At 40.1% G+C, this 19,561-nt stretch overlaps 1 protein-coding gene across 2 annotated transcripts in view; it reads right to left on the bottom strand.

The window, feature by feature from the left end:
* The window catches only part of FGD6 (FYVE, RhoGEF and PH domain containing 6), a 106,879-nt gene that overhangs the window by 80,839 nt on the left and 6,479 nt on the right, over positions 1–19,561 (bottom strand). For both annotated transcript variants that reach the window (XM_070599517.1, XM_070599516.1), the window contains exon 2: positions 16,959–19,362. In XM_070599517.1, coding sequence (XP_070455618.1) covers positions 16,959–19,362 — 2,404 coding nt within the window. The remainder of the gene's footprint in view (positions 1–16,958; positions 19,363–19,561) is intronic.

The raw sequence follows: 19,561 nt of genomic DNA on the forward strand, positions 1-19,561 counted from the left end.
AGATGATCCAGAAGAAAGCAGTATATCTGCTTTGGAGCAAAACTACCTGTGTTTGAATCTTAGCTCTGCCACTTACTAGCTAAGTGAAAGTAAGTAAGCTCTTAAACTTACCGTGCCTCAGTTTCCCCATCCATAAAATGACAATAATATTGTGCCTCGTGAGAGGGCTTTATGATAATGAATTAACACAAATATCACACTTAGAACAATGCCTCGTACACAGAAAGCTCACTTGCTTGTGTGCACTCTCTTTCTCCTCATACACATATTTAAAGTGTCACCTCTAACATTAAAAAAATAAATTGTTACTCTAGACGCTTAAAAGTCTAGGCTTGTATAAGAAATGACTTCAGAGAGAAGCTTCTGCATTATCAGTCATGTGAAACAGCTCATCTGCAGTGTCCAGGTCTGAGTAAAGAACTCCTGCGGTGAGGTCATGTGAGCCACGCTTCTGCAGCAGGTCACTCCTGGGCTTGTGTTCCATGTTTAATTTCACTGCTCCTGTTTAGTAGCTTCCTACTCGTACAGTAATATCTCGAAGCTCAGAAGAATCAGTTTCATGTATATCACAATACTGTCTCCTATTTCTAAAAGAATTTCAGTCACCAACATAAATGACTTTGGGGGTACCCTACTAGACCTCAACATACTTTTTAAAGCTCCTTTCTAAAAGCTAGCTTTGTCCCTCTTTGGTAAATGATCACGATGATGACAACCTTGAGGAGTGACACAGGCTCAAACTACGAATGACATAAGAAGCATGTCACTCATGCAGTGAAGCTGCTGATTCCTTTAGTATGTGAATTTCATTTTGCAGCATAAAGCAAAGTACCTGTATTTCTTTCCTAAATACACATTTTCACACTGGACTAAAGTGGAAAGAGTAGTAGACAGCAATTCAAACACTGATCCCCTGCTCTGAGCCACTAGTTAAAGGCACAAAAAAAGAGGACAGGAGGGAAGCAAGAAGAAATTAAGATACCAGAAAACAGTAAGAAAAGAGAGAAAGAGGAGAGAAATAAGGAGTGGGGAGAAAGACAAAGTGCCATCCACTCCCCACTCTGAGAAGTACATATGCGTTATTACCCTGGCTCTTCACTGAGCCCCCGGTGGCTTAGGCTTTGTGTTAGCACTGAGGTGACACGCAAGAAGGAAGACTCCGTTCCTGCCCAGGGGGAAACAGTGCTGACAGCCTCTGCCCTTCTCAAGTACCTCCAGAAAAACAATGGTCTCCTGAGGACAGAGATTGATTACTCCAAAACTTTCCATTTATTCTAAAACTTTCCATATTAAGAAAGCAAAACAAACAAACAAATGAAACCCCCCAAAAAACCCTTTTCTCTCAACTGGAATGGAGGGAGATAATAAGAGGAAAAGGAGGGAGCATTTTACTTTTCACTTTATGCACATTTAACATTTTTTAAAAAAAAAACAAGGATTCAATATAACTTTTATAATTAAAAAATTAATACACAAAGAATTAAGAATCCCCATTCTCCCTTCTCCAAGCTTACTAATCTCAATTATTTCAAGCATTCTTTTTTTTTCCCCTTTTAAAGATTTTATTTTTCCTTTTTCTCCCCAAAGCCCCCCGGTACATAGTTGTATATATTTTTTTTAGTTGTGGGTCCTTCTCGTTGTGGCATGTGGGATGCTGCCTCAGCATGGCTTGATGAGCGGTGCCATGTCAGCGCCCAGGATCCAAACAGGCAAAACCCTGGGCCACCAAAGTGGAGTGCATGAACTTAACCACTTGGCCACTGGGCTGGCCCCAAGCATTCTTCATAAACAGTATTTTTTTGAATACTTGGGGAGGAAAGCTCAAAGGCAAGAGAAAGGATGGGCTGGAGACAGCCATCCGCATCTGGACCTTCCTCAAAATGCAAAAACTCAGACCATGTTGACGTGGTTTATGGCAATATTTTTCAGCATACTTCCTGCAGACAGCCTATAAATGAATGACACACTTCTAACCCTCGAGACTGTCTACCTGCCGTCAGGGAAAATGATAAATTCCCTGTAAGGTAAACCCAGGGAGGAAAGAATGTTTTTACCCTAACTTCAGGTAAGTATAGTGAGTGAATCAGAGGTGTTTAAAAACTCCAACACCTCTGTTCCCAGTCACAGATTTTACTCATGGAATCCGCCCACAGGGCATTGGGAGAAAGGCCCCCAGAAATATTTACTGGGACCAAGATTTCAAAGAGCAGGCAGACATTAATTTACAGAGTATTAAAGAGCATACAAAAATACTTTGCTTCTTAACAGTAGGAGGGGTCAGTAAGAATTACAGATACTTAGGGGCCAGCGTGGTGGCACAGCAGTTAAGTGCACACGTTCTGCTCTGGCAGCCCGGGGTTTGCCGGTTCGGATCCCAGGTGTGGACATGGCACCGCTTGGCAAGCCATGCTGTGGCAGGCGTCCCACATATAAAGTAGAGGAAGATGGGCACGGAAGTGAGCTCAGGGCCAGTCTTCCCCAGCAAAAAGAGGAGGACTGGCAGCAGATGTTAGCTTAGGGCTAATCTTCCACACACACACACACACAAAAAAGAATTACAGACGCTTAGAATTACTACCACAGTGAGTCAATGTAATAAGGCCCCATTCAAGAAAATGGCTAAAATCTCATTTTAGCCTACTGTATGAAAGTATCAACAGTTAATCAAGTATCTACTGGGTATAAAAACATACCTAAACTCATTTTACCATCAGAAAAGCTCCTCAACCTATTAGAACTATTGTATTTGCTTATTTTTGCAGTATTTAAATTGTGCCCTATGAAAAGATTTCATATATTTTAATGAGACCAACACCCATTTCTTTAATAGTCATAGAAAACGTTCACCTTTCAGATCTTTATTTTCTATTCTTTGCTAAAGCCTTAGTACCAATTTCCATTTTAGAAGTTCCATTTTAGAAGGGGACCGCCTGGTGATGTCGTGGTTAAGTTTGCATGCCCTGCTTTGGCAGCCTGGGGTTCATGGGTTCGGATCCTGGGCATGGACCTCCACACCACTCATCAAGCCATGCTGTGGTGGCATCCCACATACAAAATACAGGAGGACTGGCACAGACGTTAGCTCAGTGACACTTTTCCTCAAGCAAAAAGAGGAAGATTGGCACCAGATGTTCACGCGGGGCCAATCTTCCTCAACAAAAAAAAAAGTTCCTTTTATATTTCCCTAAATATGGTGCTCAGCACACAGTCAATGTGCAGTAAGCACCTGTTAACTAGAAGTAGTATTTAATACATTAATAGGAAAGACGTAATCTATTAAATACCTTTCACAGGTTATCTGTGCAAATCCGTACGCATACCTTAGCTGGCTTCTTAACAGCTAGAATATGGGATTTTATTTGCTGTACAGAGAGAATGCTAAAGGATAACGGTAAGAAGTTTTCTTAAGATTTTTCTAAAAGATTTTCTAACTTTCTTAAGTAAGACTCTTACGTCTTTCCCATCTGAATACCCAACTAGTCCATACCGGGGTTCATAACCCACTTTATTTGGAGATGACAGAGCAAAGCGTCTAAAATATTTTGGTAGATAGATAAGTGTTCAAATCCTGAAATAATTATGTGGATAATTCACCCGACAAGGAAAAACGCGTTTTCTGTAGCTAAACCATTCTGATCATTTCCCCACGTATACAAACACTGCACCAGGCCCCTCAACAGGCTTTCGACTTTGGGACATCTTAGTAAAATTTTGCTAACTCCAAAGGTACCTACAGACTGCCCAGATTTTTTCACTTTCAGTATGACTACATATGAGACACAGGGACAGTTCTTTCATTTAAGAAGATTTTCATAAAACTTTGATTTTTTTTTTTAGTGATACAATTGTCTTTGTGTTTTCCGAATAGCACAAGAAGATACGTTAAGATCTGTACTACTTAAGAAACTATGAAAAACTGCCTTTGATTGGTGTGGGAATTTAGACCCCACAGCTTCCTTCTGCAGGTTTGGTCAAAGGACTAGTGGAATGAGAGGAATTTAGTGGTTTCTTGCTTAACTATTCCAAAATAAGGAAGGATGCTCACTATGTATCTAATACAGACAGACGCATGTGAGGCCTTCTTACTCCACCTCTCTGCTCCAAGGGAGCTTTGTTTTAGTGAACAGCAGTAATTCTCCAAATCACTGTAACTGCTCTCCAAAATTAACAGATGTTTCCTGTGCATTCTGGAAGCCTGGTCAGTGGGACACTGGTTTACTCAAAATGCAGCTGGATTCTGACCTCACACAAGTAAAAGCAATATTTAACCTGACAACTATTTACTCAGAGGTGAACACCTATTTTGTGCCAGGTAACTGCTGGGGCCAAGGATACAAAGGTGCTTATAATCTCTTACAATATTTATTCTTATATCTCATATATCTTTTGTTTCTTTTTTTGGAGAGGGTGGTAGGGGGAAGTTAGCAAAGTGCTATGATAAAATGATGAGTTAGTGTTGTGCAATAGTAGACAGACCAAGGAAAGAGGTGCCTTGTACATAATCAATACAGTAAATGTTAGTACTACTTTTATTATACCATAAGCAGCATATGCCAGGCAATAAGCTAAAAAAGGGAGTGGTGACACAAGTATCCACAAATTTACTTCCTCATCCAGTCTTTCAACAAATGTTTACTGTTGTCAGGAATACAGTACCGTTCTAGGCACTGGGGACAAAGCTACGTAATAAAATCAACTACCTCCCATTCATGCAGGTTGTATTCTAGTAGGAGACAGATGAGCATAAAAATAAACAGATAATATACTGACACAAACAGGAAGTGTTAGAAAGGAAAATAGAACTGGGTAAGTGTTGATAAGGGGATAGGTGGACATGGGGGTATTTTGTTTCCTTTCCTACATTGGGAGGGGACATTTCCATGAAAGGTAACATGTGCGTCAGGTCTAGAAGGATGAGAGATAACCTGTCTGGGGGAAAGGGTATGTCAGGTAGTGGAACAAAACTATGAAAGGGAGGGGCCAGCCCAGTGGCTTAGTGGTCAAGTTCATGCTCTCTGCTTCAGTAGCTGGGGGTTTGTGGGTTTGGATCCTGGGTGTGGACCTACACACTGCTCATCAAGACATGCTATGGCAGTATCCCATATACAAAATAGAGAATGACTGGCATAGATGTTAGCTCAGTGACAATCTTCCTCACAAATAAAATAAATAAATAAACAAAAAATAAAATCACCAGCTTTTGGGGGGGGGAACTATGAAAGGGGTGTTCAGGAACATTGGTCACTCTTTATAGTAGGTAAGATCACGAGATCATCATGCGGGACCAGACCACAAAGTCTTACATACTAAGCTACAGAGTTTAGTTTGAGTTTCACTCTCTAGGGAGTGGGGCACCAAATGACACTTAATTACAAAACAATTCTTAAAAAGAAAAAACCAAGAATTCTCATCAGAAAATGGGCAAAAGAAACAGATATTTCAGCTTAGAGGATATATTGATGGCAAATATGCACATGAAAAGATATTTAACATCATTAGCCATCAAAGAAATGCAAATTACACCACAATGGTGTGTCGCCCCATACCTATCAGAATGGCTAAAATAACAAAGTGACAAATACCAAGTGCTAGCGAGGATGCAGAGACACTGATCACTCATACACTGCTGGTGGGAAAGTAAAACAGCACAGCTACTCTGGAAAACAGTTTGGCAGCTTCTTATAAAACTAAACATGCGGGGCCGGCCTGGTGGTGCATCGGTTAAGTGCACACATTCTGCTTTGGTGGTCTGAGATTCGCTGGTTTGGATCCCAGGTGCAGACATGGCACCACTTGGCAAGCCATGCTGTGCTAAGTGTCCCACATATAAAGTAGAGGAAGATGGGCACAGATGGGAGCTCAGGACCAGTCTTCCTCAGCAAAAAGAGAGGATTGGTAGCAGATGTTAGCTCAGGGCTAATCTTCCTCAAAAAAAAAATTAATTAAATAAACAAATAATAAAATATATTTAAAAAAAAAACAAACTAAACATGCAATTACCATATAACCCACAACTGCACTTTTGGGCATTTATCCCAGAGAAATGGAAATAGATGTTGACACAAAAACCTGTACATGAATGTTCGTCACAGCTTTCTTTTTAAGAGCCAAATAGTGGAAACGGCCCTTTAACTGGACGGGCTTTAACTGGAATATTACTCAGCAGTAAAAAGGAAAGGACTATTGATGCATGCAACAACTTGGATGACTCTCCAGGGAATTACGCCAAATGAAAAAAGCCAACCTCAAATGTTTATATACTGTCTGATTCCATTATATATAAAATTTTTGAAATGATAAAAAATGTGAAATGGATTATTGGTTGCCAAGGACTGGGGAGTGAGGTAGGTGGGAGGTGAGTGTGGTTATAAAAAAACAACAGGAGGGATCTTTGTGGTGATGGAATTGTTCAGTATCTTGACTGGGATGGTGGATACACAAACCTACACATGTGATAAAATTATACAGAACTAAATACACACACACACTGAGTACAGGTAAAACTGAGGAAATCTAAATAAGATCAGTGGCTTGTATCAATGTTAATATGCTGGTTGTGCTGTTTTACTATAGTTTTACAAAATGTCACCATTAAGGGAAACTAGCTAAAGTATACCTAGTTTTACTCTGTACTAGTTTTTCTTACAACTGCATGTGAATCTATATTATACAAATAACAATTTCAATTAAAAAAAATAGGGGCTGGCCCCGTGTCCGAGTGGTTAAGTTCCTGTGCTCCGCTTCGGCAGCCCAGGGTTTCGCTGGTTCAGATCCTGGGTGCGGACATGGCACAGCTCATCAGGCCACGTTGAGGTGGCGTCCCACATGCCACAACTAGGACTCACAATTAAAATATATAACTATGAACTGGGGGGATTTGGGGAGAAAAAGCAGGAAAAAAAAGAAGATTGGCAACAGTTTAGCTCAGGTGCCAATCTTTAAAAAAAAAAATGATAATAATAATAATAATAAACCAGGGTGTAATCTCCTCGTGAGTAGGAACGGTCCTTAATTTCTCTGACTTCTAGTCTGATCCCCTGCCTCCCACTGCCAAATGTTGAGACTAGCCTGACAGAAGGACATAATAAGAGGTAATTATTTGTTTTCTGGTTTATCCGAGGAGAAATTAAAGTTATTCATTTCTATAAAAGTAACATCTATATTTTCTAAAACTCTCTATATAAATTCTATAAAACAAAACCCCAAAATCCAACTCTGAAGTAGCTGATTAGCTACTAGGCATCACTTGAAAATATCCCCTCTAGCAGTTAAAATGTCACTATGTTTACTTGAGAATCAGATGCCTTTGAAATCAACGGCCATTAGGTAGGAGTCTTTGGGCACCAGAGGCATGGGAAACTGGCAGACCAAGGGCACACGATTTCAGCAGGCTGCTATAACAAAAGCCTTCAGAGCAATAGCACTCCGCTGTCCCTTTTCCATCCTCTGTTTTAGCATAAAACATTGGGAAAAAGAGAGGCAAGAAACAAGTGATGTAGGGCAGTGAAACATACGTATCTACATCTGTAGACTAAAAACTGTAAGCATTTATTACATACTTTTTGATAATGAAACATCCTGACAATGAAGCCAATTGTGTAGCTATTTCCAGGTAGATTTTAATTTGGATTAAATTGAGAGAAAAAAACTACAAATTCATTTAAAGTCTGAATTATAGGGTATTTTAAATGAAATACTTTGAGTACTTTCATAGACACGTATCTACCTCTAACAGCCAAGTAGAAGACTTATCAGGCTTGCTTTAGAGAAGCCTGTTATGATTAGCACTGTAATTATTTTACGCAAAAACGGTTCTAAAATGCCCAGCTGGATGCGCATAGAAGGAATTTAAGTATGTTTTCTAAAATAAGATTTACAGCATTTATTTGCTTAAAATGAGACTGGCCAAGTTCAGTTGAGCCTAGGCAGGATGAATACAGATGCCGAATTAAAGTCACAAAGAGGCATGTCCATCAGTTTTACCTTGGAGGTTGATTCTGCAAGTCTCTCAGTGGACAGGCTCAGGGATTGTGACCTGTGTCAGGGGCCCCAGGAACGATGTTGGCAGTGCTTTATCTAAAAATTTCTCTCAACCTACAGCCCAAGTGAATGTGCTCCCTCACCCAGTTTCTAGGTGTTGCCCTCTCATAATTCAAAAGGCTCCAGAAATCACACCTCCTCTACTCTTCAACTGGAGAGAGTGTATCACCTGCCTACCATTCACTTAAATCTATTTTTTCATTAAGAAGTAAGGATATTATGTCGTTATATATGTTCAGCCTTACAAAATTATCTACTTTGGGGATCCATAAACAGTAATTAACTATTAACTACAGTGCTTTAGAGGTCAGAAAGTACTTGACAGAGAATGAAATGAGGAACAGGGAAAACAGATAAAAAAGCAACTGTCACGTAAATCAGTGGGCAAATATGAGACATGCACAACCCCTTCTGTGTCATTAATGTCCACATGCAACTGGTAAATGAAAGGAACCATTTTAACTTGCTTTGAATAGTGGCCACCACTAACTTGACTAAATGCAAACATGGCATGATTAATTCAGTTTCCAACCGTTAAAACACCTATTTTCTAACCATAAAAGCTTTCCAATCAGTAAGCCCTTCTTGCATAAAAAATCCGGGGCTCTGAAAATGCCCATTATTGTCTATACATATCACTACAGGTGTCCCTGTGTTTTCTGTCTAGACAGTGAACAAATTGGGGACAGCAATATTTTGTCCATTGTGGTCCCCTGGGCAGAAGATTCACAGACTTCTCCAATATTAAACATAAAAAAAAAAATCATGGCAAAACCAGTGCCTCACAGCACAGAACAATATGAATACATTCTGATTTAAAATCAATGTCTCAGGGTCAGAAAATGTGGTTTCATACTCAGTTTATCTACATATTAGTTATTGTGCCCTTGGGCAAATTACTTGACCCCGTTAAGTCTTAAGTTCCTCATTTGTAAAAGAAGATAATATCCATCTTACAGAATACTGGGACTAAATAGCACATGCAAGAGCTCTTAGCATAATGCTTGGCATATCAGAAATACAGAGTAAATTGTAGCTATTACTATTAAGCATAGAATCCAGGCTATTTGATGTTAACAGCATTTCTTATCCTTGATATTGTCTGGGTGATAAACTTTTGGTGAAAAGGGGAAAAAACTGGATCGATGGGGAGTCAGATAGTTGGAGGGAAGAAAGTTTTGTCAACATATATTAGCAGCCTCAGATATTTGTTGACTGAAAGTTTGTGCTTAGTTTGAATATTCACCTCCCTGAAAGCACCATTTAAAAACTAAGAGCCGTGTAATCCTGTATTCATAAGTAGTTGTGTGTAGCCCTCCTTCCCAATAGGGGTAACAATATCTGTTATAACAGCAGAAAAAAAGGCAAGGCGCAAGCAAACCTGAACCTTTTCGCAACAACGAAGATCATTTGCGTTTTCTAAATCTTGCTGACTTTCTCCATAATGCTTCCACAACAGCATTAGAAGGGTCAACGTGGTATTTTGAAGCACCAGGTTGGAGCCTTGTTTTGCAATTTCCCACCTCTGTGCTGTGGGGAAAGGTTACGAGTTTGCTGGGCTTGGTTTCATCAGTGAACGAAGAGGCTGCATGGATGATTTGTAATGACTCCTTTAGTTCTAAAATTTAATGATTCCAGGATATTTAATCTAAAACCATTAAAAGACATACTTGAATTCCCAGAGTTTGCAAACTACCTTAAAGGTCTCCCAGTTAAGTTTCCTCACCCAAACTTTTGCTACCAAATAAATCATACCTGGACTCATGAAAGATCTCATTATTTATCCTCCCAAGTCCTTCCCACAACCTAACAGGGCAGTAAATAGGAACTGTGCTGCATCCTCATGTTTCTAACAGTGGAGCTACGGAAAGAAAAATTAAGTAGTGAAAAAGCTATTCATTTAAAGCAAAAATCTCTGTTTACTAGTGACTTCGGATACATCTAAAGACCAATAGAAAGACAGAAAAAAAAGCTACCGATTATTCCTTCATTATACATTATATCTACTTTCCTGGACTTGAAATTACAGTTGCCAAACAATTAAAATCAGAACTGCTTCCCAGATTAAGGAAAAACAAAATAAGCTATTCTAAATTTATTAAAAACCAAATCTATTAATTCCTAATGTTTCAAATGATGCTAACATATGCCAAAATAGATCAACTGTTATAAATATGTTACCAAGAAACTGATTTCAAAAAAAATATATGATCTAAGTAAAACAAAGTTTTCAACGGAATCCACAGGAGCTAAAAGAACAAGCAGTTACACCATTTCAAACATAAAAAGGCTAAATGTGTTTATTTTCCTTTTATTTTTATCCAAACATTCAGGGGAAACTGATTTTCTTTGTTCAGTGTTTATTATTTCACCTTTCCTGAAGCAGAAACCAAAATACTTTGATAAATGGGAGAGTGTGATAAACAGACCCTTGAACATCAGGGTTCAGAACCACTAATCCAGTTGCATTTCCATCTTTGTCCGTTTTTTCTGAAGTCACCACCACCATGATTCAATTTCTTTATGTATAAAACAGTATGATAACACCAAATACAACCTTACTCCAATTTACACTTATATGGGAACCAAAACGGATCTACAATACATGCAACTAAGAAGGGCTGACAAATCTGAAAGAAAACTGCAGAAGATAAGCTGTTCTTCCCGGAAATACTACCATAGTACTTTATTCCACTGACAGTCTATTTGGCCAACCTAATTTTTATAGGTTCAATGATAGACTGCCTCTGCCTGATGAAAAAACTACCTGCAAATACTTTTTTCCTCCAGAGATCCACAAACACAAACAATTATCAGACGCAGACTGAACCACCAAAGTAGTTTTTCCATACCACCCAGAAGAAACTAGGCTGTTCTATTCTCAAACTTAACTTTGAAACTCAGTACTTAATAAAAAGGTCACTACTTCCTTGTAGCTTCCCACATCCAAATGTGCTACAATTGGAACTGCTCTTTGTACCTAATATAGTTTCAAGAAAGTACTAAAATAGACTCAAACAGACATGTCTGCTTTTTTAATCAAGGGCTTTCCCTAAATACCAAATTAATTTATGCAATTCCAGGAAAAGATGATGCATTTAAAAGAAATGTCTGGAGGAACACAGAAAGCTTACAAAAGTAATATAAAAGCACCGGCATCACTTATGAGTACCTGAAATACGAACATACTCCTCCCCTTAAGTATGAACACAAGCCTACAGCTGGAATTCCCCTGAACCGCCTGGAGGACTGGTAAGCCAAAGTTTATCTTCTCCCCCCTTCATCCTGTTCCCTCTTACCTTTTCTTCCTTGAACATACTAGCATTTAAGAGTCATAGGAACTATTTATTTAATTTTATTCCTCTGTTTCAGTATTGCCACAGTCTGATTTTCTACTACTTTCCACTGCATTTTTCATATATTAGAAGCTAAAGATGTTCTTGCGGGCTGGCTGGGAACCTCACTCTGACTCTCAGTTATTTCAATGGCAAAAATGCATTGAGTTCCAAACATCCTACTAATAAATTTAATCCATTCAAAGACTGATGGATTGTCTGACTGTCTTTACCTATCAGGTCCTTTACAGGAATAAAAGTGCTTAGGAAAAGAACGAGAGCCCTCCTTGTCACCCTCCCCACATCTGCCGCTTCCCAGAAGGTTCACTTTGGGAACATTTCTCCAGGAAATAGGTCAGAAGCTCATTTTGCAAAGCAATTTTCTGTCTCACTGATGTAATTAATTGCAATTTTAAGAAAACAATATCATCACATCCTTGGCTAAATTACAGATTTTTTAGATTTTTAAATTTTTATTATTCAAAAATTTAATTAAAACCCAGCAATGGAAAACCAATCAATCATCTCCAAAAATAATGCTACTTTTCCCCCTCAAAATGTGGAAAGCTCAGACATCTCAAAACAGTGTATTTTTACCAAGCAAGACAGGATATGTGTGTCTGTGTACACACACAATTGCAATGTAGGATATTTGTTCTTGCATCTCTGACTAAAAATATGTCTCTAAAAGTATAAAGCGACAATCCACCACATAAAAGTATACATATTTGATAAAATATCATTTGTTTTGGCAAGAAATGAGACCAAAGCAATAAAGCTGGACAAAATACTGCAATTTAACTAATTCCTAATACTTTTATTTACAAGGAAAAAAGAAAAGCTTTATTGCCAAGAAAATCCAGTGCCTCTAGCAGCAGTTGCAAATGTAGGGTAGGTATGTAAACAAACAGATTTGCCAAAACTGTGTGACTATGATTCCTACACAAGAAACACAAAGTTAAAAAGCCATACAAATTTTTGATGTTTCCTGAGCTTATGCTGAAAATAACTCACAGGAAAGGGCTGCTGTTGAGATATAGGAGTCCCACCCCCACCCTCTAACTCTGCATAATCTTATCAGCGCTATGACAACATGGAGCTGCTCATTAGGGCTATTAATTTATACTTGGATCATTACATTAAAATCCAGCAGTACCACCAGATGGTAAATGCAACCCAAGAGAGAGATCTTCTGGACCAGGTCAAATGATTTATAATGCAAATGCCATAATGGAATTTGAGAATTCTTGCAATTTGGCATTACAAGTCATCTGGCAGCTCTTTAAGCTCAGTTTTGTGTTTAAAATGGGGGAGAAAACAAACAAACAAAATACTTAGGACTTCCCTTCATCAGAGATAAGAGTATACTGATTAATTAAAAAGAAATAATTTTGAAGTTTATTTTATTGTGAATCCCAGTGCTTGAGGAAAACCAAAAGATAAATCCAAATCTGTCAAGTGATGGGGACTTCCGGGCAAAGTTTCAAGGGACAGCAACCCACATTTGCTGATTCCACTTCCCCTGCTCTCAGTCCTCCTCAGTCTGCAATCTGGCTTTTCCCCTCAGAGCACCAATGAAACTACTTTCAGCAAGGTTACAAAATGACCTCCTAAATGCCAAATCCAATCATGTCCATTTTATAAGCCTTGGGTCATGTGTCACCACCTCTGTGAAGTCATCTTTAGCACCCTCCCGGGGGAATAACTCAGACAAAGCTTGAATTGATAAAGCCATGTTGTCCTATAATCATCTCTGCCTCACTGGACAGAAGCCCCTCAGGAGCAGGCACCCCCTTTCACCTCTGAATGCTCGGTGCTTGACACATGCTCAATACTGTGGCATAAATAAACTGAGGGCTTGCTAGGTTACCTAGGGAAATCCAATTATCCTACATTTTCTTTGAAGTGCTTATAACAAGAACAAACTAAAACAACAGAGGAAAAACTTGGAATGTTTCCAGGGAAATTTTTCCTTGGTTATAGAATCGAGAAATCTGCTACAATTTCAAGAGGAAAATTCCAACATTTGGACACTACTGTTTTGCTGATTTGTCCATAAATCTTTAACATCAAAGGCCCAAATTTTAAGAACTTCCTTATTGGAAATCAACCTTCTTAAGTAATAACAGCAAATGAGCACTTGTCATGTGCAAACCAGTGAGAGGGAACGGCGGAGGTCTGCTAGGTGTTTTAGATTTATTAGATCTGAAACGTTTCAGGGAAGAGAGCTCGTAGCTGTACCCAGAACGCACGGGAATACTCCAGAGTGGCTCACCATCGTACTTCCAACACAACTGCTTTTGAGAGCCAGAGCAGTGACCCAATGATGACCTATCTGGGAACACCTACAGCTACTATTTCTATGGCCACGGGAACTCCCCTGCACCTTCAGATTTGGCTGTTCCTCCTTGCCCACTCGGGGGTTTCCCAGGGCCACTCCTTACCCATGCAGCCCCCTCCCCCAGTTTCTTCTACTCACCCTGACCTGCGGTCAGAAAGCCAATTAGCAGCATCCTGCTGTCAGCAAAGGACAACAGGGAGGGAAAGAGGGCAAGGATAGGAATAATAAGGAGAAAAGAAGGGAAAGCAAATCTACTGCATAGTAAATCCCAACCACCCAGCCCTTCCTTTCTCCTTATCACACCCACTGTCTCATAATCTTTCTCACAGCCAGCCCAGCCCCCAGTTTCCTCATTCCTCTTTAGTCGCCTCGCCCTTCCACAAACCCTGCTGCCTCAGACCCAGTGGATTTGCTCTTCGGACGTCCCAGTGCTCAACTCCACCCTTGCCACACGTCTTGCCTCAGCCCAAAGAAGCGCTGAGAGGAAGAATTCATCTGGGAAGAGGGAAGGGGAGGCCAGTACAGTAATGGTTAATACAATTCGGGGGCTAAACTGGAACCTTTACCATTTCCAAAACTGCTTCTTTGGGAAATACACTCTGAGTTCCAAACTATCATGAACTAATTTAGAACACGACCTTATTTGGAATTGGGGCCTGCCTACAATTCTCTCTTGATAAATTATAAACATGTTGTTAGAAATTTGTAAACCATAAGCTGATGGATTCATGAAGCATCTACATTCTAAGGAAGGTGAGCATGTGGACCACCCCCAGGCTTGCCAAATGTCTGTTGGATCCACGATCTGGTTGGTTACATATGTAGATCTCGTAAACTAGTGAGTCTCTACGACTCTAGTCTCTCTCCCCTAGGTAGATCCAGACTCACTTCCCTGGGGGTTGAGAAAGTGTCAGACACTCTTCTGATTCACTCCAGCAGAAAAATCTCAAACAGGGTTAATTTGCATTTTTTCTTACCATTTTAGAACCCGGGGGTATTGGATTTTGAATGAATTTCTCCAAGGCACACGTCTACTCTTTCAACAGCCAGACTACCAAGTAGGATTTCCACTTGGATCCTCTCAGCTCACCTGAAACGTAAGCCCCACTTCTCATTTACCTCATTTTACAGTGTCCAGCTGTCCTCACGAAGGCTTGGGTTTGGCTTTCTCCATCCATTCAATGTTGTTCACAAAAGGTACAACTTCCCAGGCAAAACTGCTAGTCGGACCCTATGACTGACGGCTTTTGATTCAGCTGGCACATTTTAGGAGTCTCAAGCTTGTGTAGGGCTCCCCGCTCCAGGCCTAAACACAAATCTCTGTGGAAAGCTAAATTCAAAAGCACAGCTCACCCACTCTTCACCAGGCTGCCCTACCTGACAGCCTGCAACCTGTCCAAAGCCACCCTCGGTTTCCTGTGGCCTCGAGAAAGAGCTCTCCTTATGAATGCCATCCAGCTGCACTGGCAGGCTGTGCACATTAACCCCTTCCAACCTCGTTCCCTGGAGCAGCAGTGCCCTAATTGCATAAGAAGCATACCAGATAAAGGACAAGTTCCAGAGGTTTACAGCTTGTGCGAGAGATAATGACAAACCCTGGGGATTGAAGCCTGAGAGCCAACAGGAAACTTACCCCAAGGGCCAAAAACCAATTTCAAGAAAAAAATTCATTTTAGCTAAGGATAGCAGAATATCATGACAAAGCCAAATTCATTCCTCATTCTCTCTCTCTCTCTCTCACACACACACATACACAAACACACATGCAGAAATACTACACAAAAGCAAGTTAAAAGGAGGATAGTATCAACAAAATTGTTCCATGGAAAGAGGAGAAGAGCAGGCATGAAAACAGACAATTTTTTTCAAAAGTTGGATATTTAACTCCAGTTCTCTGTTGACATATTTATGCTGCAGCAGGGGCTTCCGCCTAGGTACTGTACTAACGTTCAGTGAGGAGGCAAACAGAACGGAGTCAGCTCTCAGAAAAATTAGGCAAGGGAGGTAAGTCACCTTTTATGGGTCAAAGGAGGAAGGCAGAGAGGATTACAAGCAAGGAAAAATGCTACGAGAGCAACTGAAAGTTAAAAGGAATTTAGAACAATTTATTTTTCTTGGTGCACCAAGATTCTGTTTGACAATTTTATTTGTCCAATTCACTCAATAATCCTTTTTTTTTGGGCCCCCCAGTATGTGCCACATATGTTCATATTTCTACAAAAACTCCCATTTTAAGACCTGAGTATTCAAAGGCCTGAAGTTACTGACCTAAGGAGAATACGATGACCTCATATGGGGTCTACGCTTTTTGTGTGAAACATACGACACACTTTAAATACAATGCAAAGGTTCTCTTTGTGACTATGGAGAGAGAAGGGAGCAGCTTCACTGGTTGCTTCCTCTGACTCTTTTTCATTCATTCTCTCATATACCCATCTTAGATCTAGCGATCCCTACTAAGCCCCTTGCTTGGCCACGTGCAGGACAAAAAGATATGACTAGAACTCTTCAGAGAACTTAAAAGTGAACACAGAACACCAGACATACCAACAAATAATCATACCATAAGGCAGACTGAGATAAAGTCTGTAAGGATACCACAGCATAATTAGTAGGTCAGAATAGGAAATAAACACTTCCTACTAGGTAACTGTACGAGCTTCATGAAGCTAGTGATTGCTGAGCTGGACCATCCAGGATGGACAAGGTTTCAATAAGACGAATGGAAGTCAGTAATTAGCCTTCAACAAGCAAAAATAACTAATCCTCAAAGAGTAGCAAATTTTGCAAATTTAGAGGTTTTATCTTACAAGGGCACCATAGGTAAATGCATGGATTTCAACGAACTTCACAGATTTCTTACACCCAGCAAATAAGCCTCAATGAATTGGCCAATTTCCTCACCTGGGTTCCTGCTGGGACTTCTGAGTTAGTGCCCTGGAGGCCCCGGGAACTCTCTGTTCTAGGTCTTCCTTGTTGTACCTACCCTGCTACTGGTTCAAATTCTTTTAAACAGTTACTAAAATAAGCCAACTTCTTCAGGCTTGCATGGCAAATAGCCATTCTGACCCTCTGATAAAAGGAGACTGCACCATGGAATAATTTAATATACACTTAACTAAACCACTCTCTCCCCAAGTGATTTTTCCCCACGTGTAAGATCTCAATCTATCTCACAGGGCTGTTGAAGGTTAATTTCAGTGATGCACGCAAAAGTGTAGAGTCTATCTGACTCCTGTTACCTGGAATGCTGACGTCTGGGTCCAGGTTGCAGCTGGCCATCTGGAGCTTCATATGGTTCTTCCACCTCGTACACATTTGCATCAGTATCCTCTGTGCTGTTGGAATTCTGCCATTCCAACTCTGGAGTTTTCCCTATAGCCATAATAAACGGTAAGTTCTCATACTCTGGTATTTCCTCATAATGCCGTACATTTTCATACTCTGGTGCACAGCCACTTGTAACAGATTTGCAAGGCGCCTGAGATGATGACTCCCTGGAGAGCATTTGGTCATCCAAAGACTCAGCTCTTGGTCCATTAGCCGCACTGATCTGGCCCCGATACTTCTTTTTCTTTTGGGATTCCAGGCTGTAGTTATCTGCAGAATATGCCTTGATAGGTTTACTTCTCTTCTCTTCTACCAACAAGCCATGCCAATCACTTTCAATCCCTTTTCGCTCCCCACCCGAGTCTCCGAGTTGGCTACTCTTGAACCAAAATTTCTGGAAGTCACTCTTCATGAAACAGAGGGACAGCTTCATGTTGAGTAACTTCTTTAATGAGTTTTTCTTTTGAGAGTCTTTGCAAGGCTTAGTGCACTTTTCTGCATCCATAGCAGATAACGATTTCGCTCTAGGCTTGGTCAGGGCAGTTGAAGGCTCACTATTTGAGGATATGGCGACAGACTTTAAGGATTCTGGGTTCCCTGAAAAGGGTAAAATAGGATGAGGTAATTTCCACACTGGCTTTTCTGAAGCTCGTTTAGGCATATCAGAGGATGACATACCATGGCTTTGGGCACACAAATGCCCAAGGTCATTTCTTTCTAGACCCCTCTCTGAATTTTTTTCTTCATTTGAGGGGTAAGAACTTTTCTCCACAAGCTCCTCTGAGGCAGCCTTTTTAAGCACTCCTGCAGCAGGCAAGCTGTGTCTTTGAGGTTTTTTGGGGGCAATTCTTGAAGAACTTTCATCTTTTATTGTAGATTCCTTTGGCATTTGAGGGGCAGACACTCCTGGGTTACAGGCCGTAGGCAAATGTTCGTTGCAAGTTAATTTAAGCTGCTTCGGCAGGCTCATGGACAGAGTATTGCATCTTATAAAACTGGTCTCTTTGTCCTCAGCAAGTGACATACTAGAACCATCTAGTGTCTTGCTGTCCGAACTCGAATTAGAGTCTGTATCTAAAGGAGGTACCATTTTTTCAGAGGAAGATGTTCCATGACACATGGCTCTCTGTGAATCAACTAAGTTTTGTCCGTCACTGTTGGAGTCCACATTGACTTCACTTTTATTTCCTGGCTTCACTTTGTCCACCTGTTCCCGGTTACACAAAACATTCTGATGAAGAACATCGATTTTATTGTTTTTCAAATTATCTTCAAAAAGACAAGAAGCGCTTTTCTCTAAATTCTCTGGTTCTTCAGTACTTTCACTAGGAGTATCTATATACTTCTGGCGTAACAGTCGAGCAGCGCGCGTCTTTCTGGGCTTGGGAATTGGAAATTTGGGGGTATATGGTACTAAGTGAATTTCTAAGGGACCAAGATCTTCGAGTTCTGATTTCTTACCAACTCCATCTGAAGATAAAAAAGTACTCCTTTTACCATTTTCTAGAGCTTCTTGTTCAGATGAATGAAAGCAAGTATTGCTTTTTTCACTGCCATCCTGACAAGTTCCAAAATTTTGAAATTCATCACTAGGAAGCTGCAGGTGGCAAAAGTGAAAATTAGGAACTTTTTCAAAGCTGGACAGGGAACGTGACAAATCCGCAAACTCAATTCTGAATTGTCTGTTGGGATTACAGCCATCATTCATTTCTGGGCTGTCAGTGGATCTGTGCTTCTGTGGGGAAATAAAAGGTGACGTTCGATGTGTTAAAACATCTTTGAGCTTCTCTTCTAGGATGCTTGCCTTTAAAATGACTCCACACTGGCTCTTGACCTTCTCACCATTAGAATCATATTTACTCCTTGTTTTTATAGCTGAAGGAGACTCATCAATTTTACTATTTTCTAAATTTTCATGCATTTCTAGGGACTCGAAGACAAGCTGCTTTACACACAAATTTTCTCTATTCCCAAGCTTATGGATGCACTCAGAACTGCAGGAACACATTGGTAAAACATAACCACTACTCTGATGCCCTATATTTTTGCAATTAGAGTTGTCAGCGTTTTCAAGTAATTCCTGTTTATGGTCTTCCAGATTCACGATGATTTTCCTCGATGGTGATTGCCCGATGTCTCGAGTAGGTGAGCCCTTCAGAACTTTCGGTTTTGGGGCTATTGTTGGTTTAGTTTTCTTTGTTGATTGTGGAACACTAGAAATCACAATATCAGGTTTAGGTGCAACAGGAGGTGGAGCTGGCTTATTATTTGCCACCACAAATTTTGGCTTCGGGGCCACTGGTGGCTTCTTAATCTCTAGAAAGGAAAAAATAATAATTTGATGACAAAAAAACCAAAGCACAAGATGCCTAATGATTAAATTTGATAACTTTTACTTTTGACGATACAGTAAAATTGCATTTTACTAGGTAGATTATGTTACATTACATAGAGTCGATATTACTCTTGAAAATTCCTTAAATTGCCCTTCAATTCCACTATACATAACTTTGGG

The sequence above is a fragment of the Equus przewalskii genome, chromosome 29 (genome assembly GCF_037783145.1).
Source record: "Equus przewalskii isolate Varuska chromosome 29, EquPr2, whole genome shotgun sequence".
NCBI classification, from domain to species: Eukaryota; Metazoa; Chordata; class Mammalia; order Perissodactyla; family Equidae; genus Equus; species Equus przewalskii.